General features: G+C 38.1%; 1 protein-coding gene across 5 annotated transcripts in view; it reads right to left on the reverse strand.

The window, feature by feature from the left end:
- The window catches only part of LOC132378625 (ephrin type-B receptor 3-like), an 87,172-nt gene that overhangs the window by 51,523 nt on the left and 21,247 nt on the right, over positions 1-14,402 (reverse strand). For all 5 annotated transcript variants that reach the window (XM_059945759.1, XM_059945755.1, XM_059945742.1 and 2 more), the window contains exons 2-3: positions 6,610-6,674; positions 2,226-2,898 (exon numbers count right to left, since the gene is read on the reverse strand). In XM_059945759.1, the coding sequence (XP_059801742.1) occupies positions 2,226-2,898; positions 6,610-6,674 (738 nt within the window). The remainder of the gene's footprint in view (positions 1-2,225; positions 2,899-6,609; positions 6,675-14,402) is intronic.

A 14,402-nucleotide genomic window follows, 5' to 3' on the forward strand; every position in this document is an offset into this window, starting at 1 on the left:
GTGCTCAGCGATGGATGGTGACAGCAAATGGTACTCTATGATGCTTGTCTGGCAGATCATTGGAATGAAAACTATTTATCTATGAAGTCATTGGGATATTCCTTGAATTCCCAGCATAGTGTCAATTGGATATGTTCTGACCTAAATCAGGATGGTGAAAAGCCAACCTAATGTACTTTAGCACAAACATTCTGTGTCACAATCTATGTAGCTGCTAACATGACAAGGACTTTAAAATGCATGACTAGCCAATACCTCTTGTAACTGTCTGCATTTGCGGAAGCCCTCCAGCGCAGTATGACTGTTTTACATAGTCCATTATTTAATGAGCTGAGCTTGCAAAAATGGTCTACGATAATAATTGTTAGTTTGGCAAATCATTTTCACCAAGACAAACTGTTTCCATCATAAATCGGATTTTATGCAAATCTTTAAAGCACCAAAGAAAAATTCTTTAAAAATTTACACAAATAAACACTTGAATATTAATTGTACTATTCAGATGTGCCAGAATTACACTTGTAAATGTTTGTTGCAGAAAAGAAGCTTCTTTTTGTACTGCTAAAAGATCCTGCATATTCAAAGGTTTTATGCAAAATTACTTAGTTATACACTGTAAGAATATATGACTTAATGCCTGTTCAGTGACTGCTGAAAGTCATTATTTCTTTTTAGCAGATTACCAAAGAAATTATATATTCCTCATTAGAAAAAGTTATAACATTAACATTTTTAGAAGGACAACAGATTTTGAGGGTCAAACTTCCTCACAAACTTATTTGGGAAGTAACTTCATCAAAAATGTATGACAATAACTATCTCAAAGCTCAGATAGTGCTTCTCCTATCTGTGGGGTGAAGTTAGAGATGACCAAATAGGAATAACTATTAGAAAATATCAACCATTAAACTAGTTGATCCTGGAACTTTTATTTGTGTTCTGATTCAAAGTGCTTCATGAAGAGATTTCATGACGGAATGGCTGAAAATTCACTGACAAAATAGGTGAGCCGACAACCCAAATCTATTCTTAAAAACTCAGCCAATGCAATGGATGTGAAAACAAATCTAGTTATAAATATCACGAGTTTAACAGATACATGAACTATCTGAGTTTTTTATGATTCAGTTAAAATAGAACGATCATGTGAAATGTAAAATCCTAAAATGAAATTATGGGCTCAGTTGGAAAGCCCTAGAACATAAGTTGAAACAGATTATTTAACCAAGTGTGACTAAACATTGTGGCCAAATGTTGAACGATTGTAGCCAGTTTAAAACCAAAAATGCTTTAGGACTTTTACTTGGTTATCTTTTAGAATCACAGAACATGCAAAACATTTTGTTTTACACCCACTTTTGCTTAGTTCCACTCCTCAGCAGCCTGAACAGCTGAGGTGAAGTTCAAGAGACAGCGACTCCACAGAACTGTGGAAGCAATGGCCTTGATGGGTTCTGAAGCTTTTATAATTCATATTATGAAAACGGACAGGGAAAAAAGTTCCAACCAAAAACAATAACATGTCTTCATTTCCTAGTAATATATAACTTTGTGTGGAGTGAGGTGTTCTGAAATCAAAACTTGGCATAACCTTTTGTAGGTTATAGAGTCTGCATGCGTACACACTGAACTAGGCTCATTAATCACTTGCAGAGTTTTTATCCAATGTAGGGCAGTCTTAATTCCCAATATAATCTTGGTTTAAAGACAGTTTATACTTTTCCCAATACGGTCTAAATCTATATCTGACAGAATGCCCTCCATCAGTGTATCATTAGCAGTCTCTTTTGAAACTATTTGTGGTCAAAATATAACCAGATTTGATAAAGGCAACATAAAGAAGCCCCGAGTGGGAAAACATTGCCATTAATATATTTTATTAGACCAGTAAGATTTTGACTTCATGATGCTCTTGAATTTTTGCATATTGTTGGTGCATTTGCTTCATTTATTTCCATGGATTGAAATAATTAGGAGACCACAACCCATGTCTCAGCCCTCCACTTACTAATAACATTGAGGTTATACAATATGCTCAAGTAACAATGTATTCGATGCATTTGATCATTCTCCTACAAACTCATCAAATTCCTACACTTAGCCCTGATTAAATTGCTTTATTTAATCAAAGCGCAAAATGTAACTTGTTCCAAAAAGTTAATCTAAGTAAGAAAAAAAGAATGGTTAAAATTAGAAACGCCAGACATACTCAATAGTGCTCCTACCTTGACAAGCAGTCTCCATTTTAGCAGGTTCATATCCAGCAGAACAGGTACAAGCTCCGACAGGTACCATCCATTCCCCATCCCCATTACAGTAAAGCTTCAAGGGGACAGAGACTTCATTTGCATTACTGACGCAGGTTCCAGGAGCAATGACAAGTGATGTAGGTTCTGCTCCGGTAACTGTTTCTGGAAAAACTGCGAATTTTTCTATCACAGATGGGCATTTCTTGTAGAAAACACGTAGAGAAATGATTGACATGCATGATCCCAGATCCTGAAAGGCCAGGTAGAATCCACTCTTGGACAAGGGACCAAAACTTTTGATCTTCGTGTTAACTCTGCCAGATTCCAGTTTGGAAAAACTCTCATCAGGGGCAATGGTGTCCACTTTCACATAAGGGTTCTCCATCCAGGGTGGAGTCGTCGCTGTTGCTGAATCTGTGTCAGACTCATAGTAAAATAAATTAAAAGTCTCCTTACAAGAACCTGGGATATTTGGTATACTGTTGCAGTCCCGCACAGTGAATTTCATCTCCACATATACCCTCTGAACGTCTTTACGCCCTATGTAAGTAGTTCGAAGCCAGTTATTCTGGTTTGCTTCCATCACATTACAGACCTGGTATGTACGAATGGGATTCATTCCATCGTCATATCCACTTACTTCTTCCCACTGAATAAAGCAAACAGAGAACATTTGTTCCAACAGTTAAAGTAAGTTGCTGACATTTTGTTAATAGTGCTAATAAAATTATCCATACATTGACAATTAAATGGTTCTCCATGGATTAACATTTCCATCAATTGGCGTTGCACTAGATTTATGCTGTCAAAGTTTATATTCATGTAAAGAAAAAGTGTTTTGTAGATGCTTTGACATCTGCTCCACTTCCAAAACCATTTAACTGCCTACAATCCTTATGTTTCACTTACATTTTAAGGATATTCTCTTTTAATAACATATTAACAAACATCTACATGACATTTTGTTTACTTTTTTAAATCGGCTTCGGAACTGTTCTACATAAAACCACCTTTCATAAGCTAACTTGTCATTGTATACTGAAAAATCATTATTCCAAATGTATATAAACTTTAAGGGCAAACTCCCAGAACAAAGGTTGACATTGGTATTCACTGCTTTACACGAACAAAAATCAACAATGAAGATTTTGTTCCAAAAATATGCCTATCGGCATAGAGCTGCTAGATTTACTGGGTCGTTATTAACTGCTAAAGGTCACAGGTCCAATGCACGTCTGATCTCATCAACGTAGTGCCCAAGGTTGCTGTTCTACTTGAAGTATCCTGAACTCTCTTAGGAGCCGAGTGAAGAAGCTCGGGAAATGTGCTGTTACTATTAATGGAAAGTCAAATTAATGTCACCTGTGGCCTTTATTTTGGTGCAATTAAATTACTAAACATATGATCATTATTTTATAGCCTATGAAATAATTTTATTTAAATGAACAACAAAAAAATGGAGTCCTCACTGTGTAGTTAGAAATGTCACTGGAAAGAGATAATTGTACTGGAGGAGAGCCACAAGATCTTAATGAGTACGGTCATCTGCTTTGGGTAAGGAATCTGAAAGGGAGATGGTATGGTATGCCATACTATTAAAACAAATAAAACAGAATTCAACAGACTATTTTTCCACCGTGTAGTCTATTTTATCTTTAAAATTTAATTGGTAGATGGAGAGCATCTTCTTTAGTACTTGGCAACCACAATCCAATGCAAAACTGATCATTATGATATGTGTACTAAAGTTGAAAGGTTTTTGTCACTATTTAGGAACATAAATTACACTAAGATAAATAATATTGTGGAAGATTCTTTCCACATTTATCTCATCCATCCACTCTCCACTTAAGACTTTTATATAAATAGTATCCCTTTAAAACAGTAAATATTTATTGAAGATAAAAATCAAGTCAAACACAGATTTTGCTTCTCGTGCTGAAAGGCCCAAATTTGACCAAGTACATTCAAAATAAAAGGGCTTTATGATGAATAAGGAGTAAAATAAACTTAACACACAGAGCTGAATCCTGTCAACATTTTTTGTAATATTAAATCATGAATACAGATTGATATAATTTCTGTTCAATAGCCAACCATTTTCTTCTATTTAGAAGCTTCAGAGTTCAAACATTATTCTGGCAAAGATAAAATGTCCTATTAAACTACTGGGTCTGAAAAATGTAGGTTTTTTTTGGCAATGTAGTATTTTACGTTTAAAATGGACATGGAAAATATTTCAGTGTTTATTATAAACAAATTTAAAAATCATATGAAATTGTGAGTTGCAAAGCTACAGTACTGTGCAAAAGTCTTAGGCACAAATATATAGCTAGGGCGCCTAAGACCATTGCACAGTACTGTAGTAATTTTATGTATTGCACTGTTCTGCTGATATAGAAATAAAGCAAATTTCATGACGTGAATGATGATAGACCTGATTCTGATATGGGTCTCTGTTGTGGACTGAGAGTGGGAAGGGGGCAGGGAGAGGGGAAGAGAGAGGGGAGGGAGCAGGAAGCACCAGAGAGTATAATGATCAATATACTGATTACTTAGAATCAAAATACCTTGCCTGATGCATAGGGCTGGGTATGCCTGCACCCACGCCACCCCCAGACCGACACTCCTTCTCTGCTGCCCATCCCACACCCTTCCCACTACACTCTACCCTTGCCATTCCCAACATCCTTCTGTTTTCGCCAGACTTACATATTTGCTCCCCGCTCCACAGAAACAAATACAGTATCATGCAAAAGTCTTAGGCACTCTGGCTATATATATGTGCCTATGACCTTTGCATAGCATGGTATGAAACGGCAGATTTAGCAGATTTCTATGCTTATTTTATTCTGAGAATAATAGTTCATACAATATCACTATCATACAATGGAAGTTTACTTCTGCAGGTTAAAAGCCACACTTCAGTTCCTGGTTATGACATTTATTGATACATGGTACTAGTTTTCTTATTCTTTTCATCTGTTACTCAAGGGTTTTGATATGTCAATGGTTTCAATGAAGTAAAATCTGGAGATGTGTATAGTGGGCTTCCATTTTGCCACTACTTCTTAAGTGCTACGAGTACCCAAGCCCAATTTTTTGCCCAACTGTCAGTTACAGATTAGAGTGTATTGTAAACTGGATTACGATTGCAAAGAGCAGCAGCTTCTCCCAAATTTGCACAGGAAGTTTGCAGAATCCACTCATACATAGTCAGAATTTCTCCGGCTCACCTCATCAACATACAAAACGAACAAGAAATCCTTCATCGTGAACCGATTTTGAATCAAAAACTTTTGTCTAATTATTGAAATGATACCCGTGGATAATCAAAACATGAATGTCATGTTAAATATTTCTTAGCAATTCTGTCAAACATCATTTATTGGATCATTTAAGATGAGCATTACAAGGAGTCAGAAATGGTATAACTTGCACCTTTGCATTAAACTTTCCCAATTCAGAAAGAAATCAAAGTACTTCACATTGAAAACTCTTATTTCCAATCAGTCTAATCACTGATTACACAGATCTTCAGATCCAAATCCAGTTATGTTACTCACTAACAATCTGTATTCAGTGAGCAAACTTGTCTTATCACCCCCGAGTTCAGTTTGTGATTTTATTTTGAATAGTTGAAACAACTAAAACTACCACATATTTCCCACCTGATGAGTTTATTTAAGGTTTAATGTAATTTTATTTTAGATCAAATCTGTAATTCTTAGGCCTTGGACTCAACACCTCCCTTTGCAACAGGATACCTGATTTCCTGACCAACAAATCACAATCAGGAAGAATAGGCAGCAATGCTTCCACCACGATTAATCTCAAACCTGGTGCTCCACAAGACTCCATCGATCAGCTCTTCGCTCCCAATATACTCATGACAACGAGGCCAGATCTTGCTCTAATTCCATCTACAATTTGGAAAATGACCACACTAAAGTGGACCATATCTCAAATAGCAATGAGTTGGAGTACAGGAAGGAGATAGAAAGCTTAGTGACATGGTGTCATGACAACAAACTTAGTATCAGCAAAACAAAAGAGCTGGTCATTGGGGTGGTGCAGATAAATGAAGAAGCAATATTCATAAACCATGCAGGAAAACTTGGAAAGTCATATTTAATTTCTCATTTTCTTTTACAACACAGAAAGCCATTCAGCCCATCATGTCTATGCTAGCCCTCAGTGAAATTCTTTTCCTCCAGTTATTTGACTACAAGCTCGTCTCTCTTCTATCACCTTATTTCTCCTTACAATTTAAAACCTACTGGGATTTGCTTGCTAAAACCTTTTCACATTGACAGTTTAATTGTGTGACCCTGTGGTACATTGTGTAAATTGTCCTCACCCCTGTTTCCGGATGTGCAGTCCATCCCAGCTCGGCAGTTGCCCATCTTGAATCCATAAGGGTCTCTGTGGATTAAAATAAAGACAAAAGTCACTTTGCGATGCTTAAAAAGAAAAGCAACACAAATGCAAACTAGTGTTCACAAGAGCTCACATATTCACACAGAATCAAAACGGTGAAATGCAGCAAAATGACATTATTGCCTTTGCACTCATTCTTTAGAAATGTAGTGGCTGTGTAGTTTCTGAGATATATTTGGGTATTATTTCCTTTATAATCCCACCATGTTTTTTGTTCACAGACTGTCTAAAAGGTGCACTCACTCCTTTGGAAACAAATGCTTTTGTGTTTCAGCCACAGAATTTTTTGATTTATGCCAAATCAGACCTGGAGGTCTCAGCACATAAATCAGCATTTTAAAAGGCAAAGGTTAAGGAAACCAGAGGCACAAATTGCTTGGGAGGGAGGACAGGGTCAAAAGCATCAAGGGGTTTAAAATGGATCAGGGTAATTCACATTAAACATGCCCTAGAGTGAAGAAGGACTGTTACAAATCAGTGAAACAGGGGACCGTTTCTGTAGCCATATGTGAATAAGGACAGCTGCTCACCAGCCTGACCATTATAAAGGGTTACCACCAGATCAAACTTACCTAGAGCTACACATTCCGCTGTATAACCTTCTCAAACATAACTTGCCGGTATGTGGAATACATGGATTGAATGATGACTAATGAACTTAATGTTAGGAGCAAAGAGCATGTCATAGGATACTGAACAATAGGAAAATCTTGAGTTGCCCTAAAATCACTACCCGTCTCTGGGTCACGTTGTGTGTTCCAGCATGGTTCCATCAAAGTTGACGGCTCCCAGCTCTCCAGGGTAAGGATTGTCTCAGTACAGGTAGCCAGCTGCACTCACAACATGGCTTTGGTGAAACTTTACCCCTAGACTCGGAAGCTGCCAGAACCCTGTTAGCATAAGAGGGGCCATTAAAATGGCTGTGAACATCCTCAATATTCATAAATATACATTTACGGCAACACTGAGAGTTTGTAAAAAGGGCAAGAATTTTTTTGCTGAATACAAAAATCTATATATTAAAATCTACATTAAATAAAAGGTAAGATCACAACTTGACTTTTGCCTGGGAGATGATTGCTCTGTTTATTTGGAAGGGGATTGCTATACTTGGGCATTGTTTAACTCAGCACAGGCTCTGAGAACTGGGGCAACTGTGGACTGCATTAGGATTCAGCTGACCAACCACAGTCAGCAGGAGCTACATAAATATAACTCCACAGAGATCACTGGATATCAGGACTATGCAGTATCAGCAATGGTATCCAGTGCAAGATTTATCCAATATTTCACACAGCCCATTGTTGTTGAATCTGCTGTTATTTACTCTGTAAATTTAACCAAATTTTACAAAGAAATTCCCCATTTCAAAATTTATTGATGGTTAAAAAATTGAAAATCATGATAACGTCAGCTTAGGACCATGGGGCCAGATGGGAACCATCAGAATGAACATATAGCATAGGTAGCAGGTGCATTGTAACTGGAAAAAAATACTTAAGTTATACCTTTGTAAAATGAGACCCGTGGTCAAGAAAGTCTTCCCTTGATTATAAGATATAAAATGATAAGAGCCGGTTTAGATGGTAGACAAGTGGCAAGAACACATAGTTTTCTTAGAAAATCCAAGGCTATCAAAGAATTAACATTCCTATAAATCAGTGAGACTCAACAAGAGCAGCACATTTAACATTAAAAAAATGAGTAAAGTTAGAAATGTCTCACAGAGACCAACCAGAACTTAGGAATTTTGACACAACATTCAAAAGTTCCTAAAAAAGAAATTAGCTTGTTCATTGGAAGAAATAAGCCTTGTGTTTTACATCCACAGGAAGTCTAGTAATTTATATCTAATTGCATTTTGGAAGGTCATTGACCGAAATGGACAAGTGTGGCAGCCAACCTGCCCACAGATCCAGCACACAAATAACTTGTTCAGCTGTACTTGATGTTGTTCATTAAGGGAAAAACATCGGCGGAATACCAAGACATTTTACTGCTACACTTACAAATTTCAACACTGAATATTTTGCATTCTCCCGTGCAGTTGAATGGGGCAACACTTTGAATCCTGAACTAAAGATGGAACCTCTAACTGTCAAGTACTGGTCTAAATGCTGTGCTCAAAACTCCAGTTGGTTTGAATCTTCAATTTTCTGACTCAGAGGTAGGAGCTTTAACAACTGAAAATGAAACACTGAAAGATGTGAAGATTGAGCAGGTGACTATACTACCACAGGTGACTCCTGGGAGAAAAAATACCAGAGTAATCAGTTTAAGTGTTGTTCTTTTTCTGTATTTACATATCGGTGACTCAGTGATGTCCAGCTCTAATATCCAAGCACAATGTTCCTATCTCCAACTATTAATCAATATCAAATTATGGTAAGTTACACACTATTAAGTATTTTCCAATTTCAACTTTTCTCCATACATACATTCATTGGCCACTTTATTAGGTATACTTGTACATCCGTTTGTTAATGCAAGTATCTATTCAGTCAATCAAGTGGCAGCAACTCAATGCGTAAAATCCTGCAGAAATGATCAAGGGGTTCAGTTCATTCTTGGTTGAATAATTGCTTGTTCAGAATTAATTGCATGATACGGGCTTTTATAGGGAGTACACCTGTCATGAAATTGTGCAGCATATATTGTTTGAATATAGTTTCTGTAAGGTGAAAAGGAAACAACAAATTACTAAATTGAGATTTTTGGGACAGCCACAGTTTAACATGATATCACTGCCATCGTAATGTATATGTGAGTATTGGACTTTCTGAAAAGCTTTAGACTCTCGGATATTGTTTGAGTTGGGGGGTGGGATTTTAGTGGATATACTTCATGTCTCTTTGCTCCATACTCCAACTAAGTAGGTGACGATATACACATTATGTTGGTCTGCCAACTGTCATTAAACTTTACAAGAAAAAGAACAGTTTCAATTGTTGATCAGACCAAACACCTGAATGGGGAAGAAATGTGATCTAAGTGACTTTGACAGTGGAAGGATTGTTGGTGCCAGACAGGGTGGTTTGAGTATCTCAGAAACTGTTGATCTCCTGGGATTTTCATGCGCAACAGACTCCAGAGTTTACAGAGAATGGTGCGAGAAACATACAGTGAGTAGCAGTTCTGTGGGCGAAAACACCTTGTTAATGAGAGGGCTGGCTGAACTGACAGGAAGGTGACAGTAACTCAAATCAACTCACATTACAACAGTGCGGTGCAGAAGAGCATCTTTGAATGCATGACGGGTCAGAACTTGAAGTGGATTGTCTACAGCAGCTGAAGTCCACAACAGGTTCCACTCCTCCGCCTAATAAAGTGGCCAGTGAGTGTATATTTGCCCAATGTATTTCCTTCATGTTAATGAGGACATTAGGTATAAATACTTCACAGATAAATTAATTCATACTGCAAAACGAACCATGAAAATAGATCATTTCAATGTACTGTATTCGCCACGTTAGGAGGTTAGGAATGCAGCACACTGCAACAGCCCTCGCCCTAAGAGAAAGCATGCATTCATTCTAGAATTAAATATTTCCTTCTCTAATTTTGCTTTGCTTTGACAAAAAATAACAGTTTCCTATGTGTGAAACAGATTAGGGTGACAATTGTGTCTGTATTTTTAAGTGGAATAACAAGGAACAGGAATGGCAGAGTTCAAATATTAACAAATGCCCTGTATAATTAATTATGGATGGTAACCCATGAAAAGCTCTTGCCAAATTTGTTTGTTGCCTAAACAAATCAATTAGTGGCATAATGAGATGTAAATTGACAGCAGCTCCTGGTCAGTGGGATCAAGTGATATGCTACTGTAAGCAAATTTGAGTAGATTGGACTGGCTGCCTTGTTTGCTCAGCATTGGCTCAAACAATACAGATAACACAAAGCATAGATGTTGAAAGATAAATGATTTTGCTTTGTTCTAGTGAATTTAAAGCAGAAACGGAATTTTCAGGGGAAAAAAATATTGTCTTTAAAGTGAGACTGTATTTGCATTTTTCAAAGCTGTAAACATCAGGCTGTTTCTGTGGGAGTGCATAATGTGTTGTTCAGTACAAAGCATGATGTTCCTAACAAAGGAAGCTCCTGCAGGCTTTTATTTTGATGTTCTGAAATTTTCTTTTGATTTCATTCCCCCTCATGGAAGTGAATGAGGATGAATCAAACCAATTAGCAGCAGTGCTCTTAAAGCATGCAGTGTTAAGCTGTGAGAGATCAAAAGGTCAGCTGTACAATATACTTCTGAATACTTTAAGGAATTATTGAAATAAAATGCAAACAGTTATCATTTCAGACATAACAGTATTAAATAATGTGCCTCTACTGGCCGCTCTCAAGGCAGTAACCAACACATTATTGCTACAATATGTTTCCTAATTTAAAATGTATTCCAATGCAGATCCATTCCACCACCTCAGTCTCTCTGCACATCACACCGTCCCGCAGATCACATGCAAGACATCAAACAGGTGATCAAATCTAATCCATGCAGAATGTTTTAGCCACCATCTTCTTGAGATGCTTATTATCGAATTAATCTCCAGAGTTTAAAGATGCAGGCCTGAAAAATTTGTTGAGTTTAAATCAATAGCCCTCTCTCTCAGGGGATGTGGTTCCTGCACAGTTCACAACTCAATACCATTTACTTCCTGAAAATTTTAACTGGAATGTTAGCTGAATTGAATTTAATATGAATAATTCCTATTTTATTCTGCCAAAGTCCAACCTGTCAACCACAAAGTCATCTAACTATACTGGAGGATCAGATCAGGTAACAATTATTTTAAAAATGAATAAGAATCACAGCTGCAAGAATTCCTTGAGGTCTTCTCTGCATACTAGCTACCAGTGATTCCACCAAAGACAGCATCAAACAAATCCCTGAACTGATGAAAGGATTGACTTCAGTTAATCATGTTTTTTGGATAATCTTTTGTCATTTACTTTGTTACAGCTAGCGTCTGCAGCTTTTGGAATAAATTTAACATAAAAAGTCAGTGACAACCATCTTAGTAACACTCCAATAAAATTAGAGGACACTGAAAATATTCTACTGTCGGTAATCTCCTGGGAGCAAGGCACCGAGTTAATATTTTGAATGGATGATATATCACTAGAACTGGAAATATACTTTATAATACTTTAAGCAACTAGAAATCAAACACAACAGCTAGGGTGCCTAAGGTTGGGGGGGGGGGTGTTGGGGGAAGAAGGCAGAGAGCAAAGGGAATGTTTGGGTGGGCTTGAATGGGAAAAATAGTGGTTGGTGCTGCTCTCTGAGGGAAGTTGGTAATTAAGAGAAGCTCATTAGCCTGTCGAGATGTAAAGACAGACAATTTAAGAACAGAGATAAGAAAATAATAGAGGGAAAAATAATGCTATAACGGTAATGTATTAAACAATGCTATTGCAAAATATCTTAAGCAAAAGAGACCATCAGGAACACATAGCAAGTTTGGCAGCAGCTGTCAAAAGACAAAATTAAGATTATGAACTGACCTTGCATCAGATTTGACCAGTTCAGGCACAAACTGAAAAATGAGTAAACAGCCAACATTTCAGTCCAAGACCCTTCATCAGGACTGGAAAGTAAGGGAGAAGATGCCAGAATAAACAGGTGGGAGAGGGGAAGGAGGATGTCTAGAAGGTGACAGGTGAAGCCAGGAGCATAGGAGAGGAAGGAATTTGGTAAGAGAGGAGAGTGGAGCATAGGAGAAAGAAAAAGAGGAAGGGGGAGGGGATAGGCCAGTGAGAAGAGGTAAGGGGCCAGAGCAAGGAATGGAAGAAGAGGTACATTTTTTTTTACCAGATATTTGTGCCATCAGGTTGGAGGCTACTCAGATGGAATATAAGGTGTTGCAAATTCACCCTAAGGGTGGCCTCATCATGGTAAAAGAGAAGGCCAAACACCGACATGTCAGAACGGGAATGAGAATTGGAATTAAAATGATCGCCCATTGGGAAGTTCCACCTTTGGCGGAAGGAGCGGAGGGGCTCAATAAAGCGGACCCCAATTTACGACAGGACTCACCAATGTAGAGGAAGCCACATTCGGAGCACTGGAAATAGAAGACGCCAGCAGATTCACTGGTGAAGTGTTGCCTCACCTGGAAGGATTGCTTGGGGCCCTGAATGGAGGTGAGGGAGGAGGCGAATGGGCAGGCGTAGCATTTTGGCTGCTTGCAGGGTAAGTGCCAGGAGGGAGATTAGTGGGGAGGGATGAATCTTGGGAGGAAGTGATCCCTTCAGAAAGTGGCGGGGGTTAAAGATATATTTGGTGGTAGAATTCTTTTGAGGATGGCAGAAGATGTTGAGGTTGATGTTTTGGATACGGAGGCTCATTGGGTGGTAGGTCAGCACAAGTGGAACTCTACCAGGAAGATGGGGCGAACACAGATATTTGTCAAATGGAGGATATGAGGGTGAGAGCAGCATCAATGGTGGATGAAGGGAACCTCTGTTCTTTGAAGGAGGAGGACATCTCCAATGTCCTGGGAAGGGAAGTTGCTTCCTTGGAACAGATGCAATAGAGGCAAAGGAACTGAGAAAGGGGAATAGCATTTTCCCAGGAGACAGGGCGGGAAAAGGTATAATCAAGGGAACTGGTAGGTTTATAAAAGATATCAGTTGACAGCCTGTCTCCAGAGATGGAGAGAGAGCGATCAAGAAAGGGGACGGAGGTGTCATAAATAGAGCAAGTGAATTTAAGAGCAGGGTGGAGGTTAGAGGCAAAGTTGATTAAATTGAAAAGCTCAGAATGGGTGCGTGAAGCAGCACCAATCAGAACAGATATGACTCAGCCGGATAAACTAGAAGAAGGTATTGGAATCTGTACAGGAAGCTAGGTGCACTCAAGAAAATGATGAATCTGTGACCTTGATTTGGAGATAATGAGGAAGAGAAAGAGCAGGAACCATAAATAATGTAATGTCTGTCATTTTGAACGCAAGTCCCCAATACTTCTGCAAGGTGTAGTAATACACTTCTAGTTTAGAGTATCACAAATGAATCTCACAATTTGGCTCCTCTACATTTACAAGCCAAATGCAGTAAGTCTCTACTTATTCTGCAAATGTGTTCCTGAGTTCTCAATTACCTGTCACTGGAGTTCTCCACCCCACAGCTACTCTGACCTCTCTTTTTTTTAGCCCCTTTCACCGTTCCAATGAAGGCCTTTAATTTCAAGGAATAAATCTCTTCTTCCTGCATGCTACAGTTTTCCAGACTTAACAGTGAATTCAACATTTTCAGATCAGTGGTCTTCCTATTACATACCAGAAGTGGCCATTTCTAATAATGGCCATCAACTTGTTATATTAACTGTATTTTTCTAACTTCACATTTATTGTCTACCTTTCTATCACTGTGGTGTTTGGTACTCACCCTTCCAGCATTTTATTTCTTCTCTGCTCTCAGTCATCAAATGTTTACATGTCTTGTAGATAGATAAACCAACCATCATCAGCCACATCATTCAATCAACTTGCTCTCTAACCCTCCCTGTCTCTTTAACTTAAAACAGTTCTGGTTTCTAACTTTTCCTGCATTGATAAAAAGACACGAGTGGAAATTATGGCCGTGGCTTCACTGATAGATGTTGTCTGACCTGTTGAGCATTTCCAGAATGTTCTAATTTCTAGCATCTGCAGATCTTTGCTTTGAAAATTGTTTCCATTTTTGAAAGTTTATGTTGGTTGT

The sequence above is a fragment of the Hypanus sabinus genome, chromosome 2 (genome assembly GCF_030144855.1).
Source record: "Hypanus sabinus isolate sHypSab1 chromosome 2, sHypSab1.hap1, whole genome shotgun sequence".
NCBI lineage: Eukaryota > Metazoa > Chordata > Chondrichthyes > Myliobatiformes > Dasyatidae > Hypanus > Hypanus sabinus.